This window comes from Saccoglossus kowalevskii, chromosome 3 (assembly GCF_978046115.1).
Source record: "Saccoglossus kowalevskii chromosome 3, keSacKowa6.1, whole genome shotgun sequence".
Classification (NCBI taxonomy): Eukaryota; Metazoa; Hemichordata; class Enteropneusta; family Harrimaniidae; genus Saccoglossus; species Saccoglossus kowalevskii.
Window position 1 is genome coordinate 19940086 of NC_140643.1, and position 24907 is coordinate 19964992.

The window sequence follows — 24907 nt, forward strand, 5'->3', positions numbered from 1 at the left end:
ATCTCGAGATCTTGACTTATTATCTCGAGACCCCGACTTATTATTATCTAGAGCCCGAGACCCCGACTTATTATTATCTAGAGCCTGAATGTGAATTGTGACGAATCGACTTGTGGGACGAATGTGTTAGGACGAAAGTGAATTGGGACGAATTGACTGTGAATCGAGACCACGACTTATTATCTCGGGGTCTCGACTTATTATCTCGAGACCTCAACTTATTATCTCGAGATCCCGACTTATTATCTCGAATGTCAAGGTATTTTTTTCTCGAAATGTCTCTAACGGGCTTTGATGATAGTTAAGACAGTAAATGATTCGCTCGCTGAAATTAATTGAGAAGAATGGGAGAGATAAACAAGAACGGTACAGCGGATGTGAACAACAATCTTATAGCGGAGAGTGTTTTTCTGTTTCGGCTGGACAAGGCAGTCACGACTGAAGTGCGCCATCTGAGGCGACTTCATGTAAGAATCCGAATTCGGCACAGTATCCATCGGAATCTGACGCTAACTTCATCAGTGTACAAAATGGCGCACTACAAGGGAGCTGCCAGCGAAGCGGGTCGTGTAATGCATTTGATGAAAAAGAGAGAGAAGGAGAAGGAGAAAATACAACAACTAAAACAAAAAATAGAACAGGTAGTATATTACCGTATTTCGTGAAGTTTATTACATAAGGTACTAATTTACACATGTGAAATGATGAATGATGTCAATCGGAATGGGTCGGAAGTTATTGTTTCAAAAACAACAACAACATTATTATCATATTCGTGAAATGTGAACGTTTTATTCGGCCCGCTGCATATTACTCGCCACACGACTGTCGCAATCATGGCAAAATCGTGCGATTGCTGCGACTCGCGACGAGGAGTGCTGAGAATCGTCTAATACACCGGACTGTATTAGACCATCTCGGTGGAGGGGGGAGGGGTCAAGGCAATTTGGGTGTTGTGAATTTTGAAATGAACAGGATATGATGTGGTGTCACATTGGGTATTGACAATTTGTTGATACAGAAAATATACAGAGATATAACTCATGTTTTTGGGGTGCTAGGTAATCCTGCTACATTATTTAACTAATAACTTCCTGCCAAAGGTGGGTATATCACTCAATATTGCACAATTCACAGCTTAAATGCATGAGTCGCATGTTTAATTATCATGAATTTTCGATATTCGTGCCTCAAAAATGTTTGTCTGGCCATTTTTCTATAACACCTCATACCTTACTGGTTATTTTTACTATATTTTGGAAATTGAGACTAAGTTTAAGGAAGGTGTTTTACAATAAATCTAGGCTTGACATTGAAATGGAGGCTAAATGTTCACACAAATGGCTGTATACCATGCATTTTCAGAATCAGCAAACCTAAATTGACCAAAAAAGTTGGTCTGGCTCATTTTCCTACCAGATGACCCCTCTGCCTCTTATGGGGTTGGCATTTCTCAATAAATGTGGAGGCTTGAAACTGAAATCGAGGCTAAACACACCAGTGCATTTTCAGAATCACCTCCCTTAAATTAACCAAGAAAAGTTGGTCTCTGGCTCATTTCTCCGCTAGATGACACCTCCACCCTTGTCTTCTTGGTCTACCGGTATATGATATGTAACACGCAATTTGTATTTTGAATTTGACTACTGTGAACATGAATTGCATGAATGTGTGTGGTTCAATTATTGCTTTATTGATCACTTACCAGGTTATTTATCTACCCAGTATGTTTTCTTTTTACTAGGATAACTTTGCTAAAGTTGCTACAATCAGTCATAAGTTTGCTTCTCATTATGATGCAGTGGAGCAGCAACTTAGAACAGAAACTGTCGGTGAGAATTGAATTTTATCATATAAACAGTAGAGGTTCAAAATAAAATAAAAAAAGACTATTTTATGTACATCATAAAGAATATTTTAGTGTCAGTCATAAAAGTGTGTTGTCCTCAACCATCATTAAAGAGCCATAGTCATCATGTTCAATATAGTTGCCATGTAACGTATGCAATATGGATGCCATGCGACTATGCAATATTGTTGCCATGCAGCTGTGCAATATGGCTGCCTTACAATGTATGGAATGTTTGATGCTTTGGCTGATTTCCGCCTCAAGTGTCACTGTGAAAGCCATAAGTAATGGATCCAGCTTTCTAATTTCTAATTGGTCGATCACATTCTCATTCTTTGTTTGTTACCTTAGTCGGCATTCATGGTCATTATAAGGGTTTCCCTTTTACTCTCAAAAGTTGCACAAATATGACGATGTATCGGTGATTATCACTTGGCCAAAAAAATGCTAGAACCACCTCAAGTGTGAAATCTAAGCCGGCGGAATATATCAATGGATGCGGCACTATTGTAGTATTACAGGCATGTTTACACTACTTGGAATGTTTTCAAATCACATCACTTAGTCATGAGTATCCAGGGCCGGAACAATATGTTTATTACTAGTTACCTGCTTCCTACTTGTCATTTGCAAGGAACGCCGTGAACCAGCGATTATAGATGCCATACAATGACTGTCTACAATATGGTTGTCATGTGACATATGCAAAATGGAGAGCTTAATTAAACAAAATTTGATATTTTGATTGAATACATATTAGTGCATGACCATCAAAATGATATTTTGAATGTAATGTTCTATTTAAAATGAAATTTGCAGGACATACTTGAAAGTACACTGCTACCATATTTGTTCTATTAAAAGCGAATAATTTGGTATTTTCATAGAATTTAGTAAAAAACTTGCCAAAATGAGTCTTTCTCTGTTGTGTCCTACTCAAATGATATTTTATGAAACAGCTGTTAAAAAAAAAAATATTTGTTTATCAATTTAACTAATATTTAATAGAGCTGTGTTCTCATATGTTTTGTTTTTATCAATTATTGCTCCGTAGGGCTGGTGACACTTGATGAAATGAAAGCAAAAAGAGACGATCTTCTGAAGGAGAGAGAAAAAGAGCTTGCGAAAGCTGCACCAAAGTCTAAATTAGTGTGAGTAGTAATATTCCATTTAACATCAAATGTGATAATAGTGTCATCTGGGCTTCCACTAACACTTACATTTATATATGATTCATGTAAAACCATGAATCATTCTGCGAAAATCAACCACAAAAATGTAAAATAAAACATCTAGGAAAATTGTATTTTGCAGTTGGCATGTCTCGGTTTTCTACACAAATTTGTTATTTTTCATTTCTCCTCGTTTGCTAAGTAGCTAAATTAATTTGAAATTGCTTAAGAAAAACAATTTAGTATTAGCCAGTGTGACTAAACTTTCTCATCCTAAGTGAAAGTTGAGAACAGAGAACTCTTTTAAATAATAGGGAAAAACGTAACAAAGAAAAACAGAAACAAAAACAAATGGCAGCTTTGTCATTTAACCCAGAGGAAGACGAAGATGAGGATGAAGATAACAGAAATGATACTGATAGTGATGATGAGGTGGACCTTGAACTACAACCAGTAATCAAGAAGAAGAGGAAACTTGGTAAAAATCCAGATGTCGATACCAGTTTTCTGCCCGATAAAGACAGGGAGGTGAGTTTTAGTACATATAGTAGATAGTAAAGTTTTATTAATGATAGATCACATTTCTTTTGAGACCAGTTATCAATGTAATAACATTGATATTGTCAAGTTGTGTGTACTGCCACTATTTTGTGGTTGGAACCATATTCATACATGCACTAAAATGACAATAATATAATGTTTTATAGAAATTATATCCCACCATCATTTTACTACTGCCGTGTAGTCTGGGGGAAATTGTGAGTGAATGAAATCTGGATATGTTATTTAAGGCTTAAAAAGTGAGCTATATGGTTGGTGTATTGCATAAATAGACCACTGTATGCATAATGAAGACACTTAACAATCCATTGTACCAGGGATCATGTAAGAAAACCGTACAAGGTGTTCTATATCTACATCATAAATACTGATTAACATACTGTAAAAGGATTAATTATTCACTGGGTTTTAGTTTTGCTTATTTCGCTGACTGGAAATTGCGCTAAATTAAAATCCAGTGAATATGTAAAATTTAGCATAGAACACTTTATCTAAATGATAAAACCGTGAATTTAAAACCCACTAAATATGCCTGAAATGGTAAATCAGCGAAATTTAAACCCAGTGAAAATTAGTCATTTTACAGTAATCATTACACATTAACCAAGCAATAATTTATGCAAGAACTTTTTTTTTAAATGCAACTTGGTTACCACTGAAAAAATAAATATCATACTTCAATCCAAATTTCAATTTTTCATAATTTATCGGCAAATTACCTGCGTAAGTCTTTTAGATTATACACATCTGTAACAATCCATACCAGTACATTGTATTTGTCACTGTACAACTTTTACCTACCGAAGATCAGAACTGAATTATTTAGAAAAGTATGGTTACACTCAGGTGCTTTTGAATAGAGATCTGTCAACCGGTTTAAAAACTATATTCTTTATAAAGGTTTTAAAAAGAAATTTGAACACATTTTCACGTCAAACAGGTCATGAAGTTTAAATAAAGTTTCTTATTATCACTATATTATTACATGTATAACCAACTTTTTGATCATAACAGGAAGCTGACGACAAAATAAGAGAAGAACTGAGACAAGAATGGTCAATAAAACAAGACAAATTAAAAAGTAAGCAGATATTACGTGATACACTAAGAAAAGCAGCAGAATAGTAGTCCTGTGAGATAGTAAACAAGTAATCCATCCTATAACAATAGACAATGCTAAATTTCACGGTGAGCCATGTGGAAATAAGAATAACAATAATGTATACTTTACGAACATCTTTTTCACAGGTCTATGATTAATGATTATCATTTATAATGAATTATAATTAGGTAATTAATCAGTTCTTTCACTTCTTATCAGTTTAAATTGATGTTATCTTTTTACACTGGTAGATGAAAGTGTGGAGATAACATTTAGTTATTGGGATGGTTCAGGACACAGACGGTCATGTAAAGTAAGTATATGTACTGCTGCCACTAAGCGTACCGGTATATACACGGCAAAATTTGATACATTCAATAAACAAGCTGCTTTCTGATAAGGCCAATAAGGCGCAATCTTGGTCTGCTGTGCAGATATCATTGTATGGTATTGTATCTGCACTCCATATATGGTACATATTTGTAATTTATTAGAAGTACTTTCCATATAAGGAGAACATACCACATTAGGTATTACCATGCAAGGAGAGAGTACATTTTAGGAGGTGAAATCTCCATATATGGTTCGTATTTGTAATTTATTAGAAGTACTTTCCATATAAGGAGAACATACCACATTAGGTATTACCATGCAAGGAGAGAGTACATTTTAGGAGGTGAAATCTCCATATATGGTTTGTATTTGTAATTTATTAGAAGTACTTTCCATATAAGGAGAACATACCACATTAGGTATTACCATGCAAGGAGAGAGTACATTTTAGGAGGTGAAATCTCCATATATGGTTCGTATTTGTAATTTATTAGAAGTACTTTCCATATAAGGAGAACATACCACATTAGGTATTACCATGCAAGGAGAGAGTACATTTTAGGAGGTGAAATCTCCATATATGGTTCGTATTTGTAATTAATTAGAAGTACTTTCCATAAAAGGAGAACATACCACATTAGGTATTACCATGCAAGGAGAGAGTACATTTTAGGAGGTGAAATCTCCATATATGGTTCGTATTTGTAATTTACTAGAAGTACTTTCCATACAAGGAGAAGATACCACATTAGGTATTACCATGCAAGGAGAGAGTACATTTTAGGAGGTGAAATCTCCATATATGGTTCGTATTTGTAATTTACTAGAAGTACTTTCCATAAAAGGAGAACATACCACATTAGGTATTACCATGCAAGGAGAGAGTACATTTTAGGAGGTGAAATCTCCATATATGGTTCGTATTTGTAATTTATTAGAAGTACTTTCCATATAAGGAGAACATACCACATTAGGTATTACCATGCAAGGAGAGAGTACATTTTAGGAGGTGAAATCTCCATATATGGTTCGTATTTGTAATTTACTAGAAGTACTTTCCATAAAAGGAGAACATACCACATTAGGTATTACCATGCAAGGAGAGAGTACATTTTAGGAGGTGAAATCTCCATATATGGTTCGTATTTGTAATTTACTAGAAGTACTTTCCATAAAAGGAGAACATACCACATTAGGTATTACCATGCAAGGAGAGAGTACATTTTAGGAGGTGAAATCTCCATATATGGTTCGTATTTGTAATTTACTAGAAGTACTTTCCATATAAGGAGAACATACCACATTAGGTATTACCATGCAAGAAGAGAGTACCTTTTAGGAGGTAGAATATCCATATAAGAAGAGCATTTTCAATATTTGGTTTACAGTATCTGGTATTAGTGTATCAGTAAAAAATTGCGATTAAATAACAATGTCCTTCAAGATCAGGTATCCTAAATGTCTCATAAGTCATTGGTCAGCCCTCTAGAGGGCAGTATTATGTGTATGTGATGGACCATTTCTAGATTTGATTTGTGAAGGGGAAATTGTTGTTTCGTTAATTTTGTTTTATTAATTAATTTCACAGATGAAAAAAGGCTCCACAATGCAGAACTTTCTCCAAAAAGCACTGGAAATTCTTCGGAAAGATTTCCATGAACTGAAGTAAGCAGGGTTAAAATTGTGGGAGTTTAGCATGTGTATTATATTAGGTATATGATTGTATGTAATTTAACAAATCACCCCTGGACCATAAATCTGAATTTAATTTGTGTACTTGTTTGAAATGAAGGGGTAACAGTATGAATGTCTTGTCCATGGAGCAGGCAGGATTGTCTATTGTCATTGAGAATGAGGTGATAAAATTAATATTTTGTATTTTACACCAGGTACCAAAATAAACTGACCACCAAAACCACTATTTTCCTACCAATCTCCCTTGGAATATCCCTGGCAAAATTGCCACTTGTGTTTTGTTACGACTTCAACACTTAAATTCAAACTGCTGGATACAATCACTTTCACCATGGGTGTTTATTTACAAACAACAAGAAAATCATATACAAAATAATAAGTTTTCATAGAAATCTGCAAGATTTGAGTTCAACAAAATCTACGTTGATCATGAAAATTTGTTAGACTCAGGTGACATTTTTATATTACAAACTAGAGTGAAAACCGCCCAGATTCAAACATGTGATTGGACAAAATCCCTTTTCAACAAATAGGGAAGTATAAATTGAATTCAAAATAATGTCACATTTTGTGTAAAAGAATTGTGGGAAATATGAAAATAAGTGAACCCTAAGTTGTTCCACATGTGAAGTACTATTTGATCACAAACTTCATTTTAGATTTGAGCACCCCCTTCAAACATAATAAAACTTTCAACAAGCAAATAATTGATTACCTTTTAACCATTGGAAATAAAGCCAAAACAAATATTGCTAGCAAATTTGCTGCGGATATTGCAATGTTCCAAAGAACATTGATAGGGAGATAACAGTTTTTTGTAAATCAGTTTATTTTGACGCTCGCCTTAAGTGTACGTAAGACTGCTATCAGTTACAGATTACAATACTTTATCACATGACCAATGGTGCAATAGATGTGTGAAAATGTTATTCTGATTTATATTACCAGATCATCTACTGTTGAAAATCTAATGTACGTAAAAGAAGATCTAATAATTCCACACGTAAGTAAATGTGCTATTGGATGTGGAGGTGTAAAGCAATGGGTCTATTGTATCTATCACTTACTTATTCATTCATCATGTATTGAATTCGATGCCATAGATTTGAAAGGGTTGTCTTCAGAATTGGTTTCTCACTGGTATTTTTTTTCCGGTTACAGCATTACAGTTTTTATGATTTCATCGTTACAAAAGCCAGGGGTAAAAGCGGTGAGTATACATAATGGGCTTCATTTGGCATGGGGTCTTAGCATTATTTTAAAATATTTAATGGTCTGAATATGTATAATTTATCCAACATATTTATTTCTATATGTATGTTACAGGTCCACTGTTTAATTTTGATGCTCATGATGATGTTAGACTAGTTAACGATGCTACAATAGAAAAGGATGAGGTATGCACATCATTGATTTAAAGCGGGTGAGTCGTCACCTGCGCATGCATCAGATGGCCATAGCATGTCATTGTTTACAAACAAGCGCCTGCCCATAAGCCTTTGCACTTTTAGAGTCTATTGTTATCGTCACTTGGGACTCACCTCCTGCATGTGCGCAGGTGACAACCCTCCCGCTTTCAAGACCTGGTTTAGACACACTATGTGTGTTCATAGAAAAATATTTATTTACTTTCACTTTCTGAATATTACATCACCAAGAGGAGTAATGCCACTAATGGTGGTCGTATCCATGTTGCCGACACTCACATAAGAGAAATACAAATTCATGTTTAAATTTAAATGCTTTACCTTATTTTAAGTTCTAATGGTCAGTAAAGAATTTATGTATTCCTTTGTTTGCAGTCCCATGCTGGTAAAGTGGTGTTAAGAAGCTGGTATGAAAGGAATAAACACATATTTCCAGCAAGTAGATGGGAACCCTATGATCCAGAAAAGAAATGGGACAAATACACAGTAAGTTTGTTCCTCCACATATCAACAGTAGAGTATACTCTGCTAGAGAGAAATTAACTGAATGTCTAGTAAATTATTTTGATTTATATTCAACTGAAAGAAATACATGTCTGGCATCCTGCTGTATAAATTTACTGTATATCGTATATACATAAATGATATGGTATAAATGGTATACATAAATACTGTAACTCAAAAAATCAAAGCTATCTCTGTGATCTTTTATACATGTATAGATCAGTTTGTATGCTGCACACAATTTCCAAATGATTTTAATGTAATGTTTACATTGGCAGCATTTTCACCAAAACAATCAAATTGATAGTCAAATGCTGACTAGTTGATGTTGTGGAGACCTTAAAAATAGTTCATCGGTTCGAGGCATCTGTCTAGTATTTTATACATTTCCTTTTTTTTTTCATAGATAACTGATGGGAGAGCGTGAAATCTGGTCCTATGTGGTGTGGTTCCCACAAGATCTCACCCTCATCAAATTTGTTTATGGACATTTTAAAGTGAAACCAAGTTTGCAAAAATGCAACTTCAACGTGTATTCTATAATGATCAAATGATTGCAATGCTTTACTTGTTCGTATCACAGTAGATGAAGGTCAAGGTATACAAGGCGAAATGTCTGCCCATGACTCGGTCGTAAAACTTTTTCTTGTGGTTACAATACAGTTTTTACCTAATTTCTTTCTTTAGATATGATATTTATATGTGTTCTATGTATATTTTTCAAGATATCATTTAAATTTCACTTAAAATATTCTTCTTGTTGCAAAAGCTGATCTATCTTATCATCTTCAATTAGAATAAGTATAAATAAAGTGAACATTACAGTGCAGGTTTCCCGCTTTGCTAGTATTTAATTGTTCTATATATTACTGCACTATTTCATACATGTAGTATTAATTGAGGAACACATTAGCTAGTATTTTGCAGAAACTTCCATGTTATAATATTCTATAAGGGACATTGAGAATAACAAAGTGCATGAATACACAGTATTGTTATCCTTTTTAGTCCCCGTTCGGACGCAGTCCGAAAACGGGGACTTATGTTTTGCCCTGTGTGCGTCCGTCCGTGCGTCCGTGATCACCTGTATCTCGAACATGCATGGACCGATTAAGTTCAAACTTCACTCATACATCACACAATTTATGGGACATATGCACATGCATTTTTTTCATGATCCGATTAACGATAGCCAAATAGCGGCCATTTTAAGGCCGAAAATGCATCAAAATCGCACATTTTCACCATTCCGGACCCGGATCTCAGTTATGCATGGACGAATTTTGTTCAAATTTGGTACATACATTAAACATAACAGGACCTTGATGCACGTCATTTTTTTTTTTTGGATCGGGTTCGAAATGGCCGACTGGCGGCCATTTTGTTTTAAAGAATTCAGTTCTGGATCCGTATCTGAGACATGCTTGGATTGATCGAGTTCAAACTTCACACACACAAGGTACATCATGTCACAAGTATGTATGTGCATTTGTTTCATCATCTCATTAACGATAGTCAAATGGCGGCCGCTTTAAGGCCGAAAATGCATTGAAATCGCACATTTTCACCATTCCGGACCCGTATCTCAGTTATGCATGGATGGATTTTGTTCAAATTTGGTACATACATTAAACATAATAGGACCTTGATGCACATCTTTTTTTTTTCTGGACCAAGTTCGAAATGGCCGACTGGCGGCCATTTTATTAAAGAATTCAGTTCTGGATCCGTATCCAAGACATGTCTGGATTGATAAAGTTCAAACTTCACACACACATGGTACATCATGTCACAAATAGATATGTGCATTTGTTTCATGATCTACTTAACAATAGCGGAATGATGGCCATTTTAAGGCCGAAAATGCATCAAAATCACGTATTTTCACAATTCCAGAACCGGATCTCAGTCATGCATGGATGGATTTTGTTCAGATTTAGCACAATGTGTTGTACATATGCAGGTGCATTTCGGTCATGATCTGCTTTGAATGTACATGTCACTCAAATATGAACGGAACGGGGACATGTCATTGACAATGACTTGTTAGATATTGTTGCAGGACTTTTATACTGTAAAATGCCTAATTTTCACTGGGTTTAAATTTCACTGATTTACCATTTCAGGCATATTCAGTGGGTTTTAAATTCACGGTTTCGTCATTTAGATAATGTGTTCTATGCTAAATTTTACATGTTCACTGTGTTTTAATTTAGCGCATTTTTCCAGTCAGCGAAATAAGCTAAATTAAAACCCAGTGAATAATTAACCCCTTTACAGTACTCAATTTTGCCATGCCTTGAAAAGATTGTGTACTGTTAATATAGATTCTCAATAGGCAAGGTTCAAATAGTTGCACCATGTTTTAAAAAAAAAAAAATGTATTCATGGCACAGCATTACATGTTACCAAAGACACTAGAAAAGCGGGACATGCAACTCTGTCTTTTCTTTGATGTAGTGTCTGTTAGATCTTTAATCTTTGATGTCGCTAATGAAACGGCATCAAATGAAAGTAAAGGATGTACATACAAAACAACTTTGAATAAAGATTTTTTTTCATCACTTTGTGAACTTTGGGTTTGATGACATTCAGATATGTGAAATTAAAAAACACTGCCAACAAAGAGAGATACCAATACACAAAAAGTCTTGATAACTTGTTTATGTCAGACATGCAGTGGACATGCTATGGTGTCCTCGGTTGTAGGAAAAACTAAGCCAGTTCTTAAATCCTTCAATATAGCCTGTCAATTCAAAGGTTATGGTTTGTCGCCATCATACAAACAACTATTATATCCCAGACAGTACTTCTCATGCAAATATTGGACATAATACTGATTTAGTGCCTGAACTTCATGATAATACTCATACACGCTGATTAGGGGGAAACTAAGTTTATTTTTCATATTTCCCCAATTACCAAAACTACCATAATTTAAAATGTATGCAAAGATGAAATTAATACATTTTAATATTACATAACCATGCAATGTACAAGGTGGCATTTCTATTCATAATAGTAGCAACATATACCCCAGTAGTATCAATCACATTTATTTACAAGCTTTTATATTTTCCCTTAATTTTACCTGTAGTTGCATTTCACCTAATGATATAAAACTAAATGTGTACATGTTGATACTTTCCAACTCAGTTTAGCCACCGTGAAGACTTCAGATCAGTTTTCCTATTAAAAATTCTTAGTAATACTTTACATTGTATTCATGGAATTTTGCAATTTAACTGACTTATTTGAATTACGGTATTTATCTCTATTAATTGTTGCTAGGGGAACAGCTATCACAGCTGTAAACATTCCAAGGAAACCAAAATGCCTTGCCATATTTCTGAATCACATTTTCTTTTCTAATATACATTTTTTTTATTGATTGCCTACAGTTTCAAACAGATGTCATCAGAATATTAACAGCACTGAAGTGTCATTGATGGAATATTTTATATTTCTTTTTTAATTTGTTGTATTGCAGTACATTATACATACCTTTATTTCATTGGTGAGAATGAGTTATACATTTTCATACATTTATTTTTACCTATACTGGAAAATTGTTCTGGGGATTATTAATTCCGCAAAACAGTATTCAATGTTCCTTCTGCTGTATGTCACCAAGCAGTATAACAAGAATGCTCATTCTATAAATTGTCAAATGTTTCTTGGTCAAGGAAGAAACTAGTCGGCAATTCAGAGCATGGGTCTTATTTAGGAACTCCTACAATGTAGCTGCCTGAGCAATTGCTCCTAAGAATAGTATTCTTAGATTAACACCAGTTGACACAGAAAACATTAATTCACTACTTCAATAAATGGATCAATTACTGCGACAAAGCTCTACACACTGTGTAAGATGCTCCATACAAAAGCAACTCACCACAAAATTGCGAAACTACTAGTATATAATAATAAAAAAAACACTAGGATCCTATTTAAAGCCAACCAATTCAACACCATTGTAGAATCGTAGCTTCACATTTCATGTATCGGACCTCTCACTCACTACATCTGATGGTTGAGTGGTAATTTTACCATACAAGTCATATCTTCTATGATTCATCACAGGCATCTCTGTGCGTATTTTCTGTTGATAATCTAAATCGATATCTACCACGCATACATCAACTCCTTCGTGGCAGCACGCAATTACACAACCCCATGGATCGACAACCTGTGGAAGATAAAGCTGATCAATTCACAGTTTAATGACCTCTAAATGCTTAAAATATGGTTCAATCATAAGGGAAGAATTGGTGATAAAGAACGATTTCACAAAATTAACTAATTATAAAAATGAATATCTAATCCTCAAACTATCATTTCTTGTTGGGTCACAGATTGTGCCAACTGTGTTTCCATGGATACCACAAGTCCAGTTTCCTCTTAAAAAACATTTTCAGTAATACCTGGTCTGTTTATATTAAACACAACTGCATCTTCTTGGAATATTGAAAGATAGTCAGAAGCACAATGTAAATTTTATGTGCAACCAACTGATTTACAAGTTACATGTACAACCAACTGATTTACCAGTTACATGTACAACCAACTGGTTTACCAGTAACATGTAAACCAACTGATTTACCAGTAACATGTGCAACCAACTGATTTACCAGTTATTACATGCACAACCAACTGATTTACCAGTTACATGTACAACCAACTGATTTACCAGTTACATGTACAACCAACTGGTTTACCAGTTACATGTACAACCAACTGGTTTACCAGTTACATGTACAACCAACTGATTTACCAGTTACATGTCCAACCAACTGATTTACCAGTTACATGTCCAACCAACTGATTTACCAGTTATTACATGTACAACCAACTGATTTACCAGTTATTACATGTACAACCAACTGATTTACCAGTTACATGTGCAACCAAGTGATTTACCAGTTACATGTACAACCAACTGATTTACCAGTTATTACATGTACAACCAACTGATTTACCAGTAACATATGCAACCAACTGATTTACCAGTTACATGTGCAACCAACTGATTTACCAGTTACATGTACAATCAACTGATTTACCAGTTATTACATGTACAACCAGCTGATTTACTAGTAACATGTGCAACCAACTGATTTACCAGTTACATGTGCAACCAACTGATTTACCAGTTACATATACAACAAACTGATTTACAAGTTACATGTACAACCACCTGATTTACCAGTTATTACATGTACAACCAACTGATTTACCAGTTACTACATGTACAACCAACTGATTACCAGTTACATGTACAACCAACTGATTTACCAGTTATTACATGTACAAACAACTGATTTACCAGTTACTACATGTACAAACAACTGATTTACCAGTTATTACATGTACAACCAAAACATCATTTTGTGTTATGTATTATCCAGTGCTGATGAATTCCTTTCATTTAAGATGAGCAGTAACAGTACTGGTACATACCATAGAATGTCCATATGAAGTCCTTCTGTCATGGTGTTTACCCGTTTGAGCTGCTGCCACCACGTAACACTGTGTCTCTATTGCACGACTTCTAAGAAGAATCTATCTCAAGCACAGATACAATTCACAATTATTAACAATCAGAAAGGAATTCAGGAAGAGAAGATCAAAATCAAATCCAATTTGGCTTCTTGAAAAATGGTCAAAATTGGCATTGTTACTCAGGCATCTATCATGAGAAATATCACAAAATATTGCTTGACGACTCATTATTTATACTCCTTATAATCCTTATATTGTTTAAAACATTTAAAGAGTATAATATAGTCATGCAGTTTTTCAGTACAATATTATTTTTTCACTATATGCAATTGTCTCCCATAATGCATTGTAAAAATGTGCATTAACATGCTTAGTAGTGCTAAATTTAAATTTGTGTCAGACTGCCTTATCCATGTCTCACCTCCCAGTGTGCTGCACCAGTTGTAAAAGTAAACGCTGAGGGAAACGTCAGTATCTCTGCACCTTGCTCTGCCAGTGCTAGTGACATCTCTGGAAATCTTAAATCATAGCACTATTAAATCAAGGAACTAGTAAAACACTATAGAATCACGAGTCAAAACAGATATTACACGAGTCAAAGGTAATATTATGATACAAGTCAAAACTATGATTTATTTTTAAGTTTACTTGACTCTGTAGAAAATCACCAACATAACTTGCCATTTGTTAGACAATTACGTTATAGATTCTATCTGATTTAATTTTATCTTAATAATTAAGCAATCAAATGATCAAAATGGCTATGCTGTCTTTATTGGCTGTCCTCCTCAAAACAAACTGTTCTGTATGATGACATATTTGCCATGATTATTAGTCTTGCCACAAAATTCATGCCATATCGCAACCATGATATCTTAATTATTCGAGTTTTGCCATGGCAATTACTATAATTGTTGTCTTCTTTACACAAATCTCATGGAGATCAACCCATAGACTCTATATAATTAAGTATCAACAAAATTAAGTAGGTAATTTTCAAGAATTAAAAAATAACATTTTTCACCAAAAATGAAAAAAAAACATTCACTTAATTATAGAGCATTGAAGATATCATCACAAAATTAACAAATCTGTCTGCGGCCTACCTGTGGTATCTACAAAGCAAGTATCAAAGCAATCGGTTTGTAGTTTTCAAGAAAAAAGATGAAATTGTAACAACAAACGAACAATCACCTACAGTATATGAACATCTACGCTCTGTCACCTACAATGACAGCAGAGTTAATGAGTACCGGTAGGTGTCTTTAACTCAAATATGAGTATAGTCCTTTAACGAACAATGGTCCTCCCACAGCTCATATAAATAATGTATTTTAGATACATTGTTTGACGCTACGAGTCCAATAACCAAACAAAACCATCACCATGACAACCATCACCCTTTAACTCTATATACATATGTGTCCTTAACTCAAGCATAAAAATATTAATTAATGTGTGCCTTTAACTATACAAGGATACAGTAGCCAAACCAACTTTTCCCAATGGAGTAGTAACTGGCGGAACAATCCTGCTTCCAGGAATGGTGTAGTCACTTTCCTTAAGCCTGACATGGCCTTTTATGTCTACATCAAATAAATGTGTTTTGTTATATTTGGCTACAATGTCACCTGTGTTATTAATGATCACATGGCAATTGTTTATTCTGCTTTCCTCATCTTGGCTCACATCCTAGGATTAAACAAAACAAAATGAAACATATTTGAAAAATTTTAATTTGGTGGAAATAAAAAGTCTCTCCTTAATAACAAAATATCTAAATTATACAATGAATGCAAAACATAACAAAATATGAACTCTCATTAATACGTCAGTATTTTTCCCTTGTGAGGTACATGTATGCCGGCTAAATAAATTCCAAAATTAAATTATGAACTCTGCCTATTGATCTGATACATTTTTTTTTTAAATATTTCTTTGACAATACATTTTGTCCTGTTAGGTTTATTAGAAACTTACTTTATGATGCATACCTCCTAAAGACAACCACATGTTGTGTTGTTTGGCCAATGATTTCATCGTTGTTATCACATGGCCATCTATCGGTTCAGCCATATCAATTGACTTCTGTCTGCTATCAGCAATGTAGTCAAACCCCTCCGGTAGAAAAGCCATCTGTGAATCATTATGTGACCAGAAAACAAGTTTTAAGAATTTGCTTGGAAAAATCTAGATTTGTTTGTTTTTTCTGATGCTTTTTTTTTTTAAGTTTACAAAGGTAATAGCTGCATGGTTCCCTTAAAGAAAAAGTCAAGTCTAACTACATAATACTCCCAGATGAAAGAGCTCGGCAAATATAAGAACATCCTTTTCATATCACTTTTCATTCTCTAGATATTTAACTTTTCATTAATTCATGTAGTCCACTATCTCGATTCTTCGACAAAGGATTATGGGTAAAGTATGACATCATATCCACTGTTGTCAGAAATTGAGAAAGTGATTTCATCTATAACTTCAAAAGTTGAACTTGGCTGAAATTGGCTGAAAGTTTAGAACATGGTAGCATGCATGTTCTGGTTCTAAACATGCATATAAAAATAGTTGTCATGACAACATTTTTGTGTTTTTCTACCAAATTCTCAAATTCATACAATTTATCAATATGAATAGGTTACATGGATGATATATAACCTGTTGAAAATAAAAAGAGGACAAAAAAGTGTCATTCTACTTTTAACGATTGAAATAATGATTTTATTGTTTTTACATTTTTGGCATTATCTTCACTTTATGTGTATTTGTAACATTCTAAATTCCATTACTATAATTATATACACGAGTAATATGCACACTGAAACTTTGAAAAAATTTGCATCAGTATTTCTCACGTTATAGATGAATACATTCTCTCAATTTTTCACAACAGTGGATATGATGTCACACTTCACCCATAATCCTTTGCTAGAGAATCAAGATGGCGGACTACATAATACTGATGAGAAGTTGAATATCTAGAGAATATAAAGTGATATAAAAGAACTGTAAATTGCATTCTCCTATATTTGTGAAGGGTCTTTCTTTAGGAAGCATTATGTTGTTTTGCTTGACTTCCCCTTTAACAGTGAAAAATCATTATCCTTTCCAAACTCCATAATTTTTTCCACCAAAATTTAAGTGAAACATTTGTACACACTTGTTTGTACTGTATGTTAATTTTGGGCCAAATAAACTAGGGTACTGTCCATCACCCACAACATGTATTTTTTTTTAATATGAAATTATGCAGGTTTAATTATTTTGTAAAAGCTACATGACAAGTTAACCTCGAATTTCAAAGTATGTAAAATTCACAACATAGTTCAATTTAAAGTGCACTTGTTTTATAATGTTATTGATTAAAAATGATTAACAGTGAAAGGTTAGGGTAGCATGATAGTTCTTTTGGAAATTGTCAGGACTGTTGTACAACTATGATAAAAATGCAAACGCATTTGCTTGAGTCTTCAGTTCCCGAGATATAATGCTTAGCACAAAAAACAAACAAAAAATGTTTAAAATATTTTTTATTTACTTGACTTTTACACAATCCCTGGAGGTAAAGAAAATGGTCACACAGTACAAGAAAAAAAATAGAAAACAATATGCTAGATAATAAAAAATACAATCACAAAATTACTAAAATAATACAAAATCACTAAAATACTAAATAATGTAAGATTACTAAAATATTAAATGAAAAATAGGTTCATGAAAAATTTGTCATAACTGAAAAAAAAAGTAAAAGTTAATATTATACTGACAGCAGGCATTAAAATGTCAAGTAGGATATAGGCTGCTTCCTGACTTTGTTACACATGTCACAAACCCTGTTGTTTAAGGAGTTTTTTTGTTGAGAAAATGGTCACTAAAACGAAATTTGGTAAGCATACTACGCAGTTCAAAGTTTTTTAGCTTGACTAAATATAGCTCAAGGTTTAAACCAGATTAGCTCTGAGTACAGTCCTGTAGGTTGGCCTCCTTCCGCTGATCATTCGGCCCCCACAGTCCTGAGAAGTCGCATAGTCCACCGTCCCTCAACACCGGACGGTGCATAGTCATACTGAACCTAGCATTCTCAAATAAATAGTAGGACTTTTTTAAACATAATGCATAATACTAATTGAACAAATACAGTACATACTTACCTTTGCTCCTTTCAGTTTAGCTTCAGCAATTAAATCGCTGCAGGTTTTCAAGTTATCATATTTATCTGATCTGCAGTTCAACTGACATACAGCAATGGCGCCTCGCTTCCTTTCACCGATTGCAGCCATCTTGATAGTTCTCTTGGAAATTGTCAGGAATGTTGTACAACTACGATTTGTGAACTTGAGTCTATAGTTTCTGAGAAATGATGCAAGTAGCATCATAAGTCAATTCTTGAAACAACAGTTTTTTGAAATTACTGCCCGTTCGTACGACAGGCGCCTGTGGCCTATACGCCCGGCACGGGTAACATGGTGAAAATATCCTGTGGTTGGATAGATTTTTTTGAGAAAATAATTGAAATATTACTTTTTTTATAAAAATCACAAAATGTCTATGGATTTATGATTGTTGTCAAAATTATGAACCTAGAGGTCTGATGCGACCGTGACCAACGTGTAAAACAATCAACAACGATGGCTGATATAGCGAACTCTCATACTATGCGTGATTGAACTCTCACAATATGCGAGAATTAACTGTTGACCAGACCTTTCCAGAGCTTGATAATGATCAGATTTGTTCACTTGAATCATATACCCTCTTGGCCTATGCTTGAACTACAGGCTTGAACTAGTAGCTTCGCGATGAGTGGCTTTCGCGATGTTTGGCTTTCGTGATGAGTAGCAGGAACTTGTCTTTTCATCAGAGTTGAGAATCTGATGTTGTATGTGTCATTATGTACAATTAAAATGATACGAAGTATATGAGATATGTAGTTATATGTATAAATGATACACACTAATCAGAAAACGCATTCGCCTTATCGGTTATTTAAGAAAATATTTGTTCACAATTTTATAAACTGGCTTGGAAATTCCCACCACAAATACGAATGCACATAATTCTGTTTACTTTGCATGTGTACTATGATTGGATATTTTAATACATACACTATCAACATATATTTCATATAACCTGGAGAAAAGAAAGCATTATTTTTCCATGCCATGAGACATTTTCCCTATCTGTGTATTATCTTCATATTTTAGAATAAGGTAGTAAACTTGATATACGTTAACTGGAGTGTAATATATCCTAGCTAGTTTCTAGTGCACCCTCTCATATTATTTGACAATAGGCTACAAATATTTTGTAAGCTACAAAATTGGTATACGTTAACTGGGATGTAACATATCCTAGCTACTTTCTAGTGCACCTCTCATATTACTCGACAATAGTCTACAAATATTTTGTAAGCTATAATATAATACATATTTTAATACATACAAGTACACTCACAAAAATACACACGAAATATTAATTAGAGAATTCATTATATAACCTTGACAAAGAAAAACATTATTTTTCAAACTTCATGTGGAAATCCTAATAAATTAGATGTAAAGTACACAACTGGCGGTTTAGCAATATTATCAACTTGCGATGGTGGCTGCAGGATTTGAAAAAAATGAGATGATTGAAAATATTGTATTCACTGACATTTAGTAACATTTTTATGTACATGTATACCATAGGGTCCATAGTATCTTTTTTCTTACTGATTTGATAACACTATGTGCTTGACAGTTTCCAGTACTTGTGTTCTGTGTTATCCAGCGTAAGTATAGGATTGTTCGGAAGCATAAGATTGTAATGTGAATTTCGTTCATCAATACTGTATGATGACGTTATCTTCCGGGCCTACCTGTTATTCAGAGTCCCATATTGAGGCCGGGGGGGGGGGGGCAAGGGGTAGCTGGAAATAGAATGAAGTTTCATTTACAATTAAAAAATAGGCAAAAAAAAAAGTAATTAGAAGCTGCAATAAAAATATTGGAAAATGCACATACTATATAAATGAAAAAAGAAACAATTTAAAACTTAAAGGAAGTACAAAAATTAAACCTTTAAACTTAAAGTGGATACATGAAATAAATCTAATCTACATATTCTTTTCTATAATCCATGACATCAATAAGAAATCTAATCGATTTCTTCACATATCTCATAACTGCAATGCTGAGTGCCATCTCCTAAAAGGAAACATAATAATGCTTTACCCTTCGTAATATCTTCGTAAAGATTTGCTTCACTATTTTTACATAGAATATACGCTATTATGAAAATAAAAACATCACAATTGCATAGAAATGAACACTAAATATAGCTATCCCGGTCAGCAATCGAATCATCAATTTTCATGAGTGATGTAACTGTTTTTTCCACCTATTTATATAATTAGTGGTCCGAGAGTGAATGTTGTCAAGTTCTAGAGTGTGTTTTGACGTATTTTGCTTGAACATGTTCTATTCACCCATGGAGGAAGAAAGCTTTTCTACCTCCATGATTCATCCAAAAGAACAACGAACTTGAAACAAAAGAATCCGTCTGATCTAAACGACCTGCGTCTATGAAAATCGGGACTTATCGCCCTTGCGTTTCCGAGCGAGAGAAGGTCGAGGCCAATCTATCATTTTTGTTTGATTATATCATCAATTCAACCAAGCTATCAGATAGGTTGTTTATTAGGAGGTGCCCGGTAACCAAAATTTATGACGTGAATCCCTCCGGCAAAAACGGTGATAATAACCTAAGACAACTAATAAATTAGCAATTTTATAATTTTTTTAGTTATCTGAGTAATAACCAAGGGGTGAGAGACTTTTTCACCTCGGCGATAGCTACGGTAATTGTGACCCAATCGATTTCGGGAAACGACACACACCTTTATGAATTTAGGACGTGAATTCAGTTTTATTACAGACTCCCGGGGAACAAACGTACGTGATGTAGTTCACTCTGGTGGGGGAATAGTCAAGGATAAATAAATATGACGACAAAAATGCAACATTTTATTTCCCGTCTTTTTAGCTGCGCTGTCGACTTAGTCGAGCGGAGCTTATCGTATGAGTGATTGTCCGTCGTCGTCCGTGTCAATGTTTTACTTTTTCGACTTTTTCCTGAAAACTATACGCCTGAATGCTTTGATATTTGGTGTATATGTACCTTGGGTAGACCTCTCCTAGATTTGTTCATTTCATGATGATATCTTCAATTCTCTAATTTTGGTGAATATTTTTGTCATTTTTGGTAAAAAGTGATATTTTCGACTTCTTGTTAAAAACTGCAAGTCCAATTACTTTGATATTACATATATAGATACTACACGTGGATCTCTCTCAGATTTGTTCATTTTGTAATGATATCTGTAGTTCTCTAATTTTGGTGAATATTTTTGTCATTTTTGGTAAAAGTTATATTTTCGACTTCTTGTTAAAAACCACAAGTCCGATTTCTTTGATATTACATATATAGGTACTACATGTGGACCTCTTTCAGATTTGTTAATTTCGTGGTGATATCTTCAATTATCTAATTTTGATGATTATTTTTGGTGAAAAGTGATACATATTGTTTATTTTCTAATGATATCTTCTGTTCTTTAATTGAAATGTGCATTGCTAACAGCGGAGCTATCTCAGCCGAGAGGCTGCTTGTCTAATTTTCGGGCCCATGGGGTTTTATAAACTTATGTAGTGAAATAAGTTTTATTTTTTACCTATCTATTGAATTCTTTTGATGAAAATTGGGAAACTTCTTTAGGAGACATACATAAATGTTTCGTAAATGTAAAGTTACACCAAAAATAAACGCAGTTCGAAAATTGCATAGTGACACTATTTGTATTACTTGATTATAGATTCCTGGGGAATAAATATTAGTGCTGTAATTCACCCTGGTGGGGGAATAGGTGAAGGTCAAAAACAAATTTGAGGGTCTCCAAAAACGTTTTTAAACAATTTAATACACGTGAATTTCTCGACGAACGTTTCAATGTTCTTGTTATCTCAGTTTATCCATAAATTGCATTTTAGAGTCCCTCAAGTTTGTTTCAAAGACTGCAGTCGCATCAAAGATAACAAGATGCCTAGCTTTTTAGAACATGATGAAAATGATTTGAACGGGTTTTCGAAAATCCAACATGACGGCCAAAAATTATGTGACCGCTGAAGTTATTTTCACGATTTTAGAAAGTGCATCTGCCATTTTTATCGAATTATGGGAAATATACAATGTTAAACAAGACAAACAATCTATGTTGCCCGTAACACGAAGTTCTATTAACATTGAATTAAAAATTGGGCATGTTTTTGCAAAAGTTGGCATTGTTTCTAAAATATGGGCGTGGTCATTTTTGTAACTCAATGTTTTCGTAATTCAATGTAATTCGAACAATTCAGCATCTCCTAAATTAAAGTTTTTACAATTGAATAACATGTCACAAGATGCTGAATTGTTGGAGTTACGACATTTTTAAGAACTTGAAGATTGATAGATAGATAGAATCATGATAACCCACAACACCAAATAATCAAATTAATACCACCTTACGTATGAGTCCTATTTAATGGTATATAAATATATCACAGGATCATCTATAACAGACCTGGTGTGTGACCTGGTAAGTCATGGTGAATGAAACTTATCTTCTAGGCCTACTAAACAAATCAACTTGATAGATAGATAGAATCATGATAACCCACAACACCAAATAATCAAATCAATACCACCTTACGTATGAGTACTATTTAATGGTATATAAATATATCACAGGATCATCTATAACAGACCTGGTGTGTGACCTGGTAAGTCGTGGTGAATGAAACTTATCTTCTAGGCCTACTAAACAAATCAACTTGTTTACAAAAAACATTGCCCTAAATAACTGTGAGAAAGTAACAGAAAATAGCTAACTTACAGATGAATCCTGGATCGAGAAAGTTCTTCTGGTTTATTGATATCCTATATATGTAATATGGGAGCCTAGTGTGTGATGCCAAGAAATAATCCCTGTATTATTATTGAATGTGGTATTCAAAATGCTATACCACAGAAACTGACCAGTTGTTTCTGACCCTTTTATATAATTATTGAAAATACATTTCTCGGACCAATATTTTGTGTATTAAATTAAATATTATGTTGCTCTCATTTGTTCAAACCACTATTAGAAAATTCTAGTCATATAAACTGTCTCTAATTGTTAACAAACACAGTTATCGATTAAATTATATAAATAAGTGATGTCATTAGAAAACACTTCACATCTTTCTTATAAAAATGACTACACAAATTAGCATATTTGGGAATTGCAAAGCTACTGTACATGGTATCTGAAAATATCACAGTAAGATCATTATGCTAGACAAGATATATGTGATATGTTGAACAAAACCTCGTTCTAGTCAAACTACACAAATAAGTTTCATGACATTGCTCTAAAAAATCACGAGAAAATATAAAATGGCTAACTTACAGATGAATCTGGATTTAGAGAGTGCTTCTTGTTTAATGGTCTCATAGGCTGTGATATGGGAGTCTGGTGTGTGCTATCTTTTTTGTGTGTACCAGCAGAAATTAGGAAATGTGGGTATTTTAAAAGATAACCAAAGAAAATGCTCGGATGTTGGCGACCCCATATATAATAAACACATTTTTTCAATGTTTTTGTATAAATACTGTGTTATGTCCGAAGCACTGGAACTTGAAGTACAGAGTATTAGAAAACAGTTGGAACTTTGGAAACTTTGTCTACGATTTATCTGTTAGCGGAACGACTATTGGCAACAATGTTTCAGCACAGGTCCTTCCAAGGCACTTTTTAATTCTGTGTTCAATGACTTCATACCGGTAATAACATAGGTTACATTGATGAGGTCTGATAACTCCATCCAATAGGCAATGAAATAATACATCACCAGAGTGTAATGCATGTGTAAAATCTCAGAGCAATCAGACAATACACCAAAGGTAATTGCACAACTTTTTGTTTTCGCTGAAAATCAATTCAAAATAATTTTATTTTTCTTCTAGGAAGCTATGGCTGTACATGTTAAATACAAAATATCCAATTAATCAATTGAAGGCCTAAACTGTCATTTTTGCGAAATCCAATATGACACCGAAACGAAACCACGTGACTGATCAAAATTATTTTATTTTTCTCATAAGAATTTTGCACCATATGTACAAAATATCAAGTTGATTGCTTGAAGTATTCATGAGAAAATTTTTTGGCTGAAAATCCATAACGATGGCAAAACCATGTGACTGGTCAGAATTATTTTTTAGCTATCTGAAGGAGTTCAGTTGAAAAGATGCAACCTGCCAAATTTCATATCAATAAGACGCGTGTTGCCATCATTTTTTCAGCCATAGTTTGCTCAATATTAACAGACAAGTCTGATATTTCTATACCTATAGCTTTGCTATTGCTATTTTGGGAAGCTGGGGTAATATTTTCACTCAACACTATATGACTAAATAGACACCTGCACACCTATAAGTTTATTAGAATAATTGAAATTTGTATGATTCAATTCCTTGATTCACAAATATTTAGTAAAATAACATGTGATTAATTATATCACAAATTAAATTGTATGTTGCTGTTGCTGGTTCTGATGGCAAAGACGTTCCATGGGTAGAAATATTTCCAGAACAAATTATCATAATTGGTGTCACAATATGAAAAGTGCCCCTATACAATGCCCTCTTACATTATTTTGTGTACATTCAATTCCACCGACAAATGAATATATGTCAATGACAG

General features: G+C 33.8%; 2 protein-coding genes and 1 long non-coding RNA gene across 3 annotated transcripts; 1 reads left to right on the top strand and 2 right to left on the bottom strand.

Moving 5' to 3' along the window:
- The first annotated feature begins 336 nt into the window (after positions 1 to 336).
- LOC100372098 (protein FAM50A-like) lies at positions 337 to 11220 on the top strand. Its single transcript, XM_085496854.1, has 12 exons — positions 337 to 641; positions 1745 to 1832; positions 2904 to 3000; positions 3336 to 3549; positions 4597 to 4663; positions 4936 to 4997; positions 6606 to 6682; positions 7661 to 7715; positions 7874 to 7922; positions 8039 to 8109; positions 8515 to 8625; positions 9050 to 11220. Exons 1-12 carry the CDS (start codon positions 345 to 347, stop codon positions 9068 to 9070), a joined length of 1209 nt encoding a protein of 402 aa, XP_085352980.1. The 5' UTR covers positions 337 to 344; the 3' UTR covers positions 9071 to 11220.
- Positions 7997 to 8519, bottom strand: LOC146747542 (uncharacterized). Its single transcript, XR_014928947.1, has 2 exons — positions 8243 to 8519; positions 7997 to 8147 (listed from the first exon to the last, which is right to left on the bottom strand). It is a non-coding gene; the product is annotated as an uncharacterized LOC146747542 (long non-coding RNA).
- Positions 11221 to 11292: 72 nt separating the features above from the next.
- On the bottom strand, positions 11293 to 18786 carry LOC100371946 (deaminated glutathione amidase-like). The gene is made up of 6 exons (XM_002740276.4): positions 18291 to 18786; positions 16123 to 16278; positions 15625 to 15834; positions 14564 to 14674; positions 14101 to 14202; positions 11293 to 12829 (listed from the first exon to the last, which is right to left on the bottom strand). Exons 1-6 carry the CDS (start codon positions 18513 to 18515, stop codon positions 12638 to 12640), a joined length of 996 nt encoding a protein of 331 aa, XP_002740322.3. The 5' UTR covers positions 18516 to 18786; the 3' UTR covers positions 11293 to 12637.
- Between the last annotated feature and the right edge of the window lie 6121 nt (positions 18787 to 24907).

Bases quoted from the DNA above. Each gene is read 5' to 3' on its own strand.
- LOC100372098 (XM_085496854.1), top strand. From the start codon at position 345: ATGGGAGAGATAAACAAGAACGGTACAGCGGATGTGAACAACAATCTT. The intron at 7,923-8,038 runs GTGAGTATACAT...TGTATGTTACAG, and splicing joins AAAAGCCAGGGGTAAAAGCG to GTCCACTGTTTAATTTTGAT. The intron at 8,626-9,049 runs GTAAGTTTGTTC...TTTTTTTCATAG, and splicing joins AGAAATGGGACAAATACACA to ATAACTGATGGGAGAGCGTG.
- LOC100371946 (XM_002740276.4), bottom strand. From the start codon at position 18,515: ATGATGCTACTTGCATCATTTCTCAGAAACTATAGACTCAAGTTCACA. The intron at 16,279-18,290 runs GTAAGTATGTAC...AATGATTCACAG, and splicing joins CTAAACTGAAAGGAGCAAAG to ATGGCTTTTCTACCGGAGGG. The intron at 12,830-14,100 runs GTATGTACCAGT...TATCTTCCACAG, and splicing joins CTTCATATGGACATTCTATG to GTTGTCGATCCATGGGGTTG.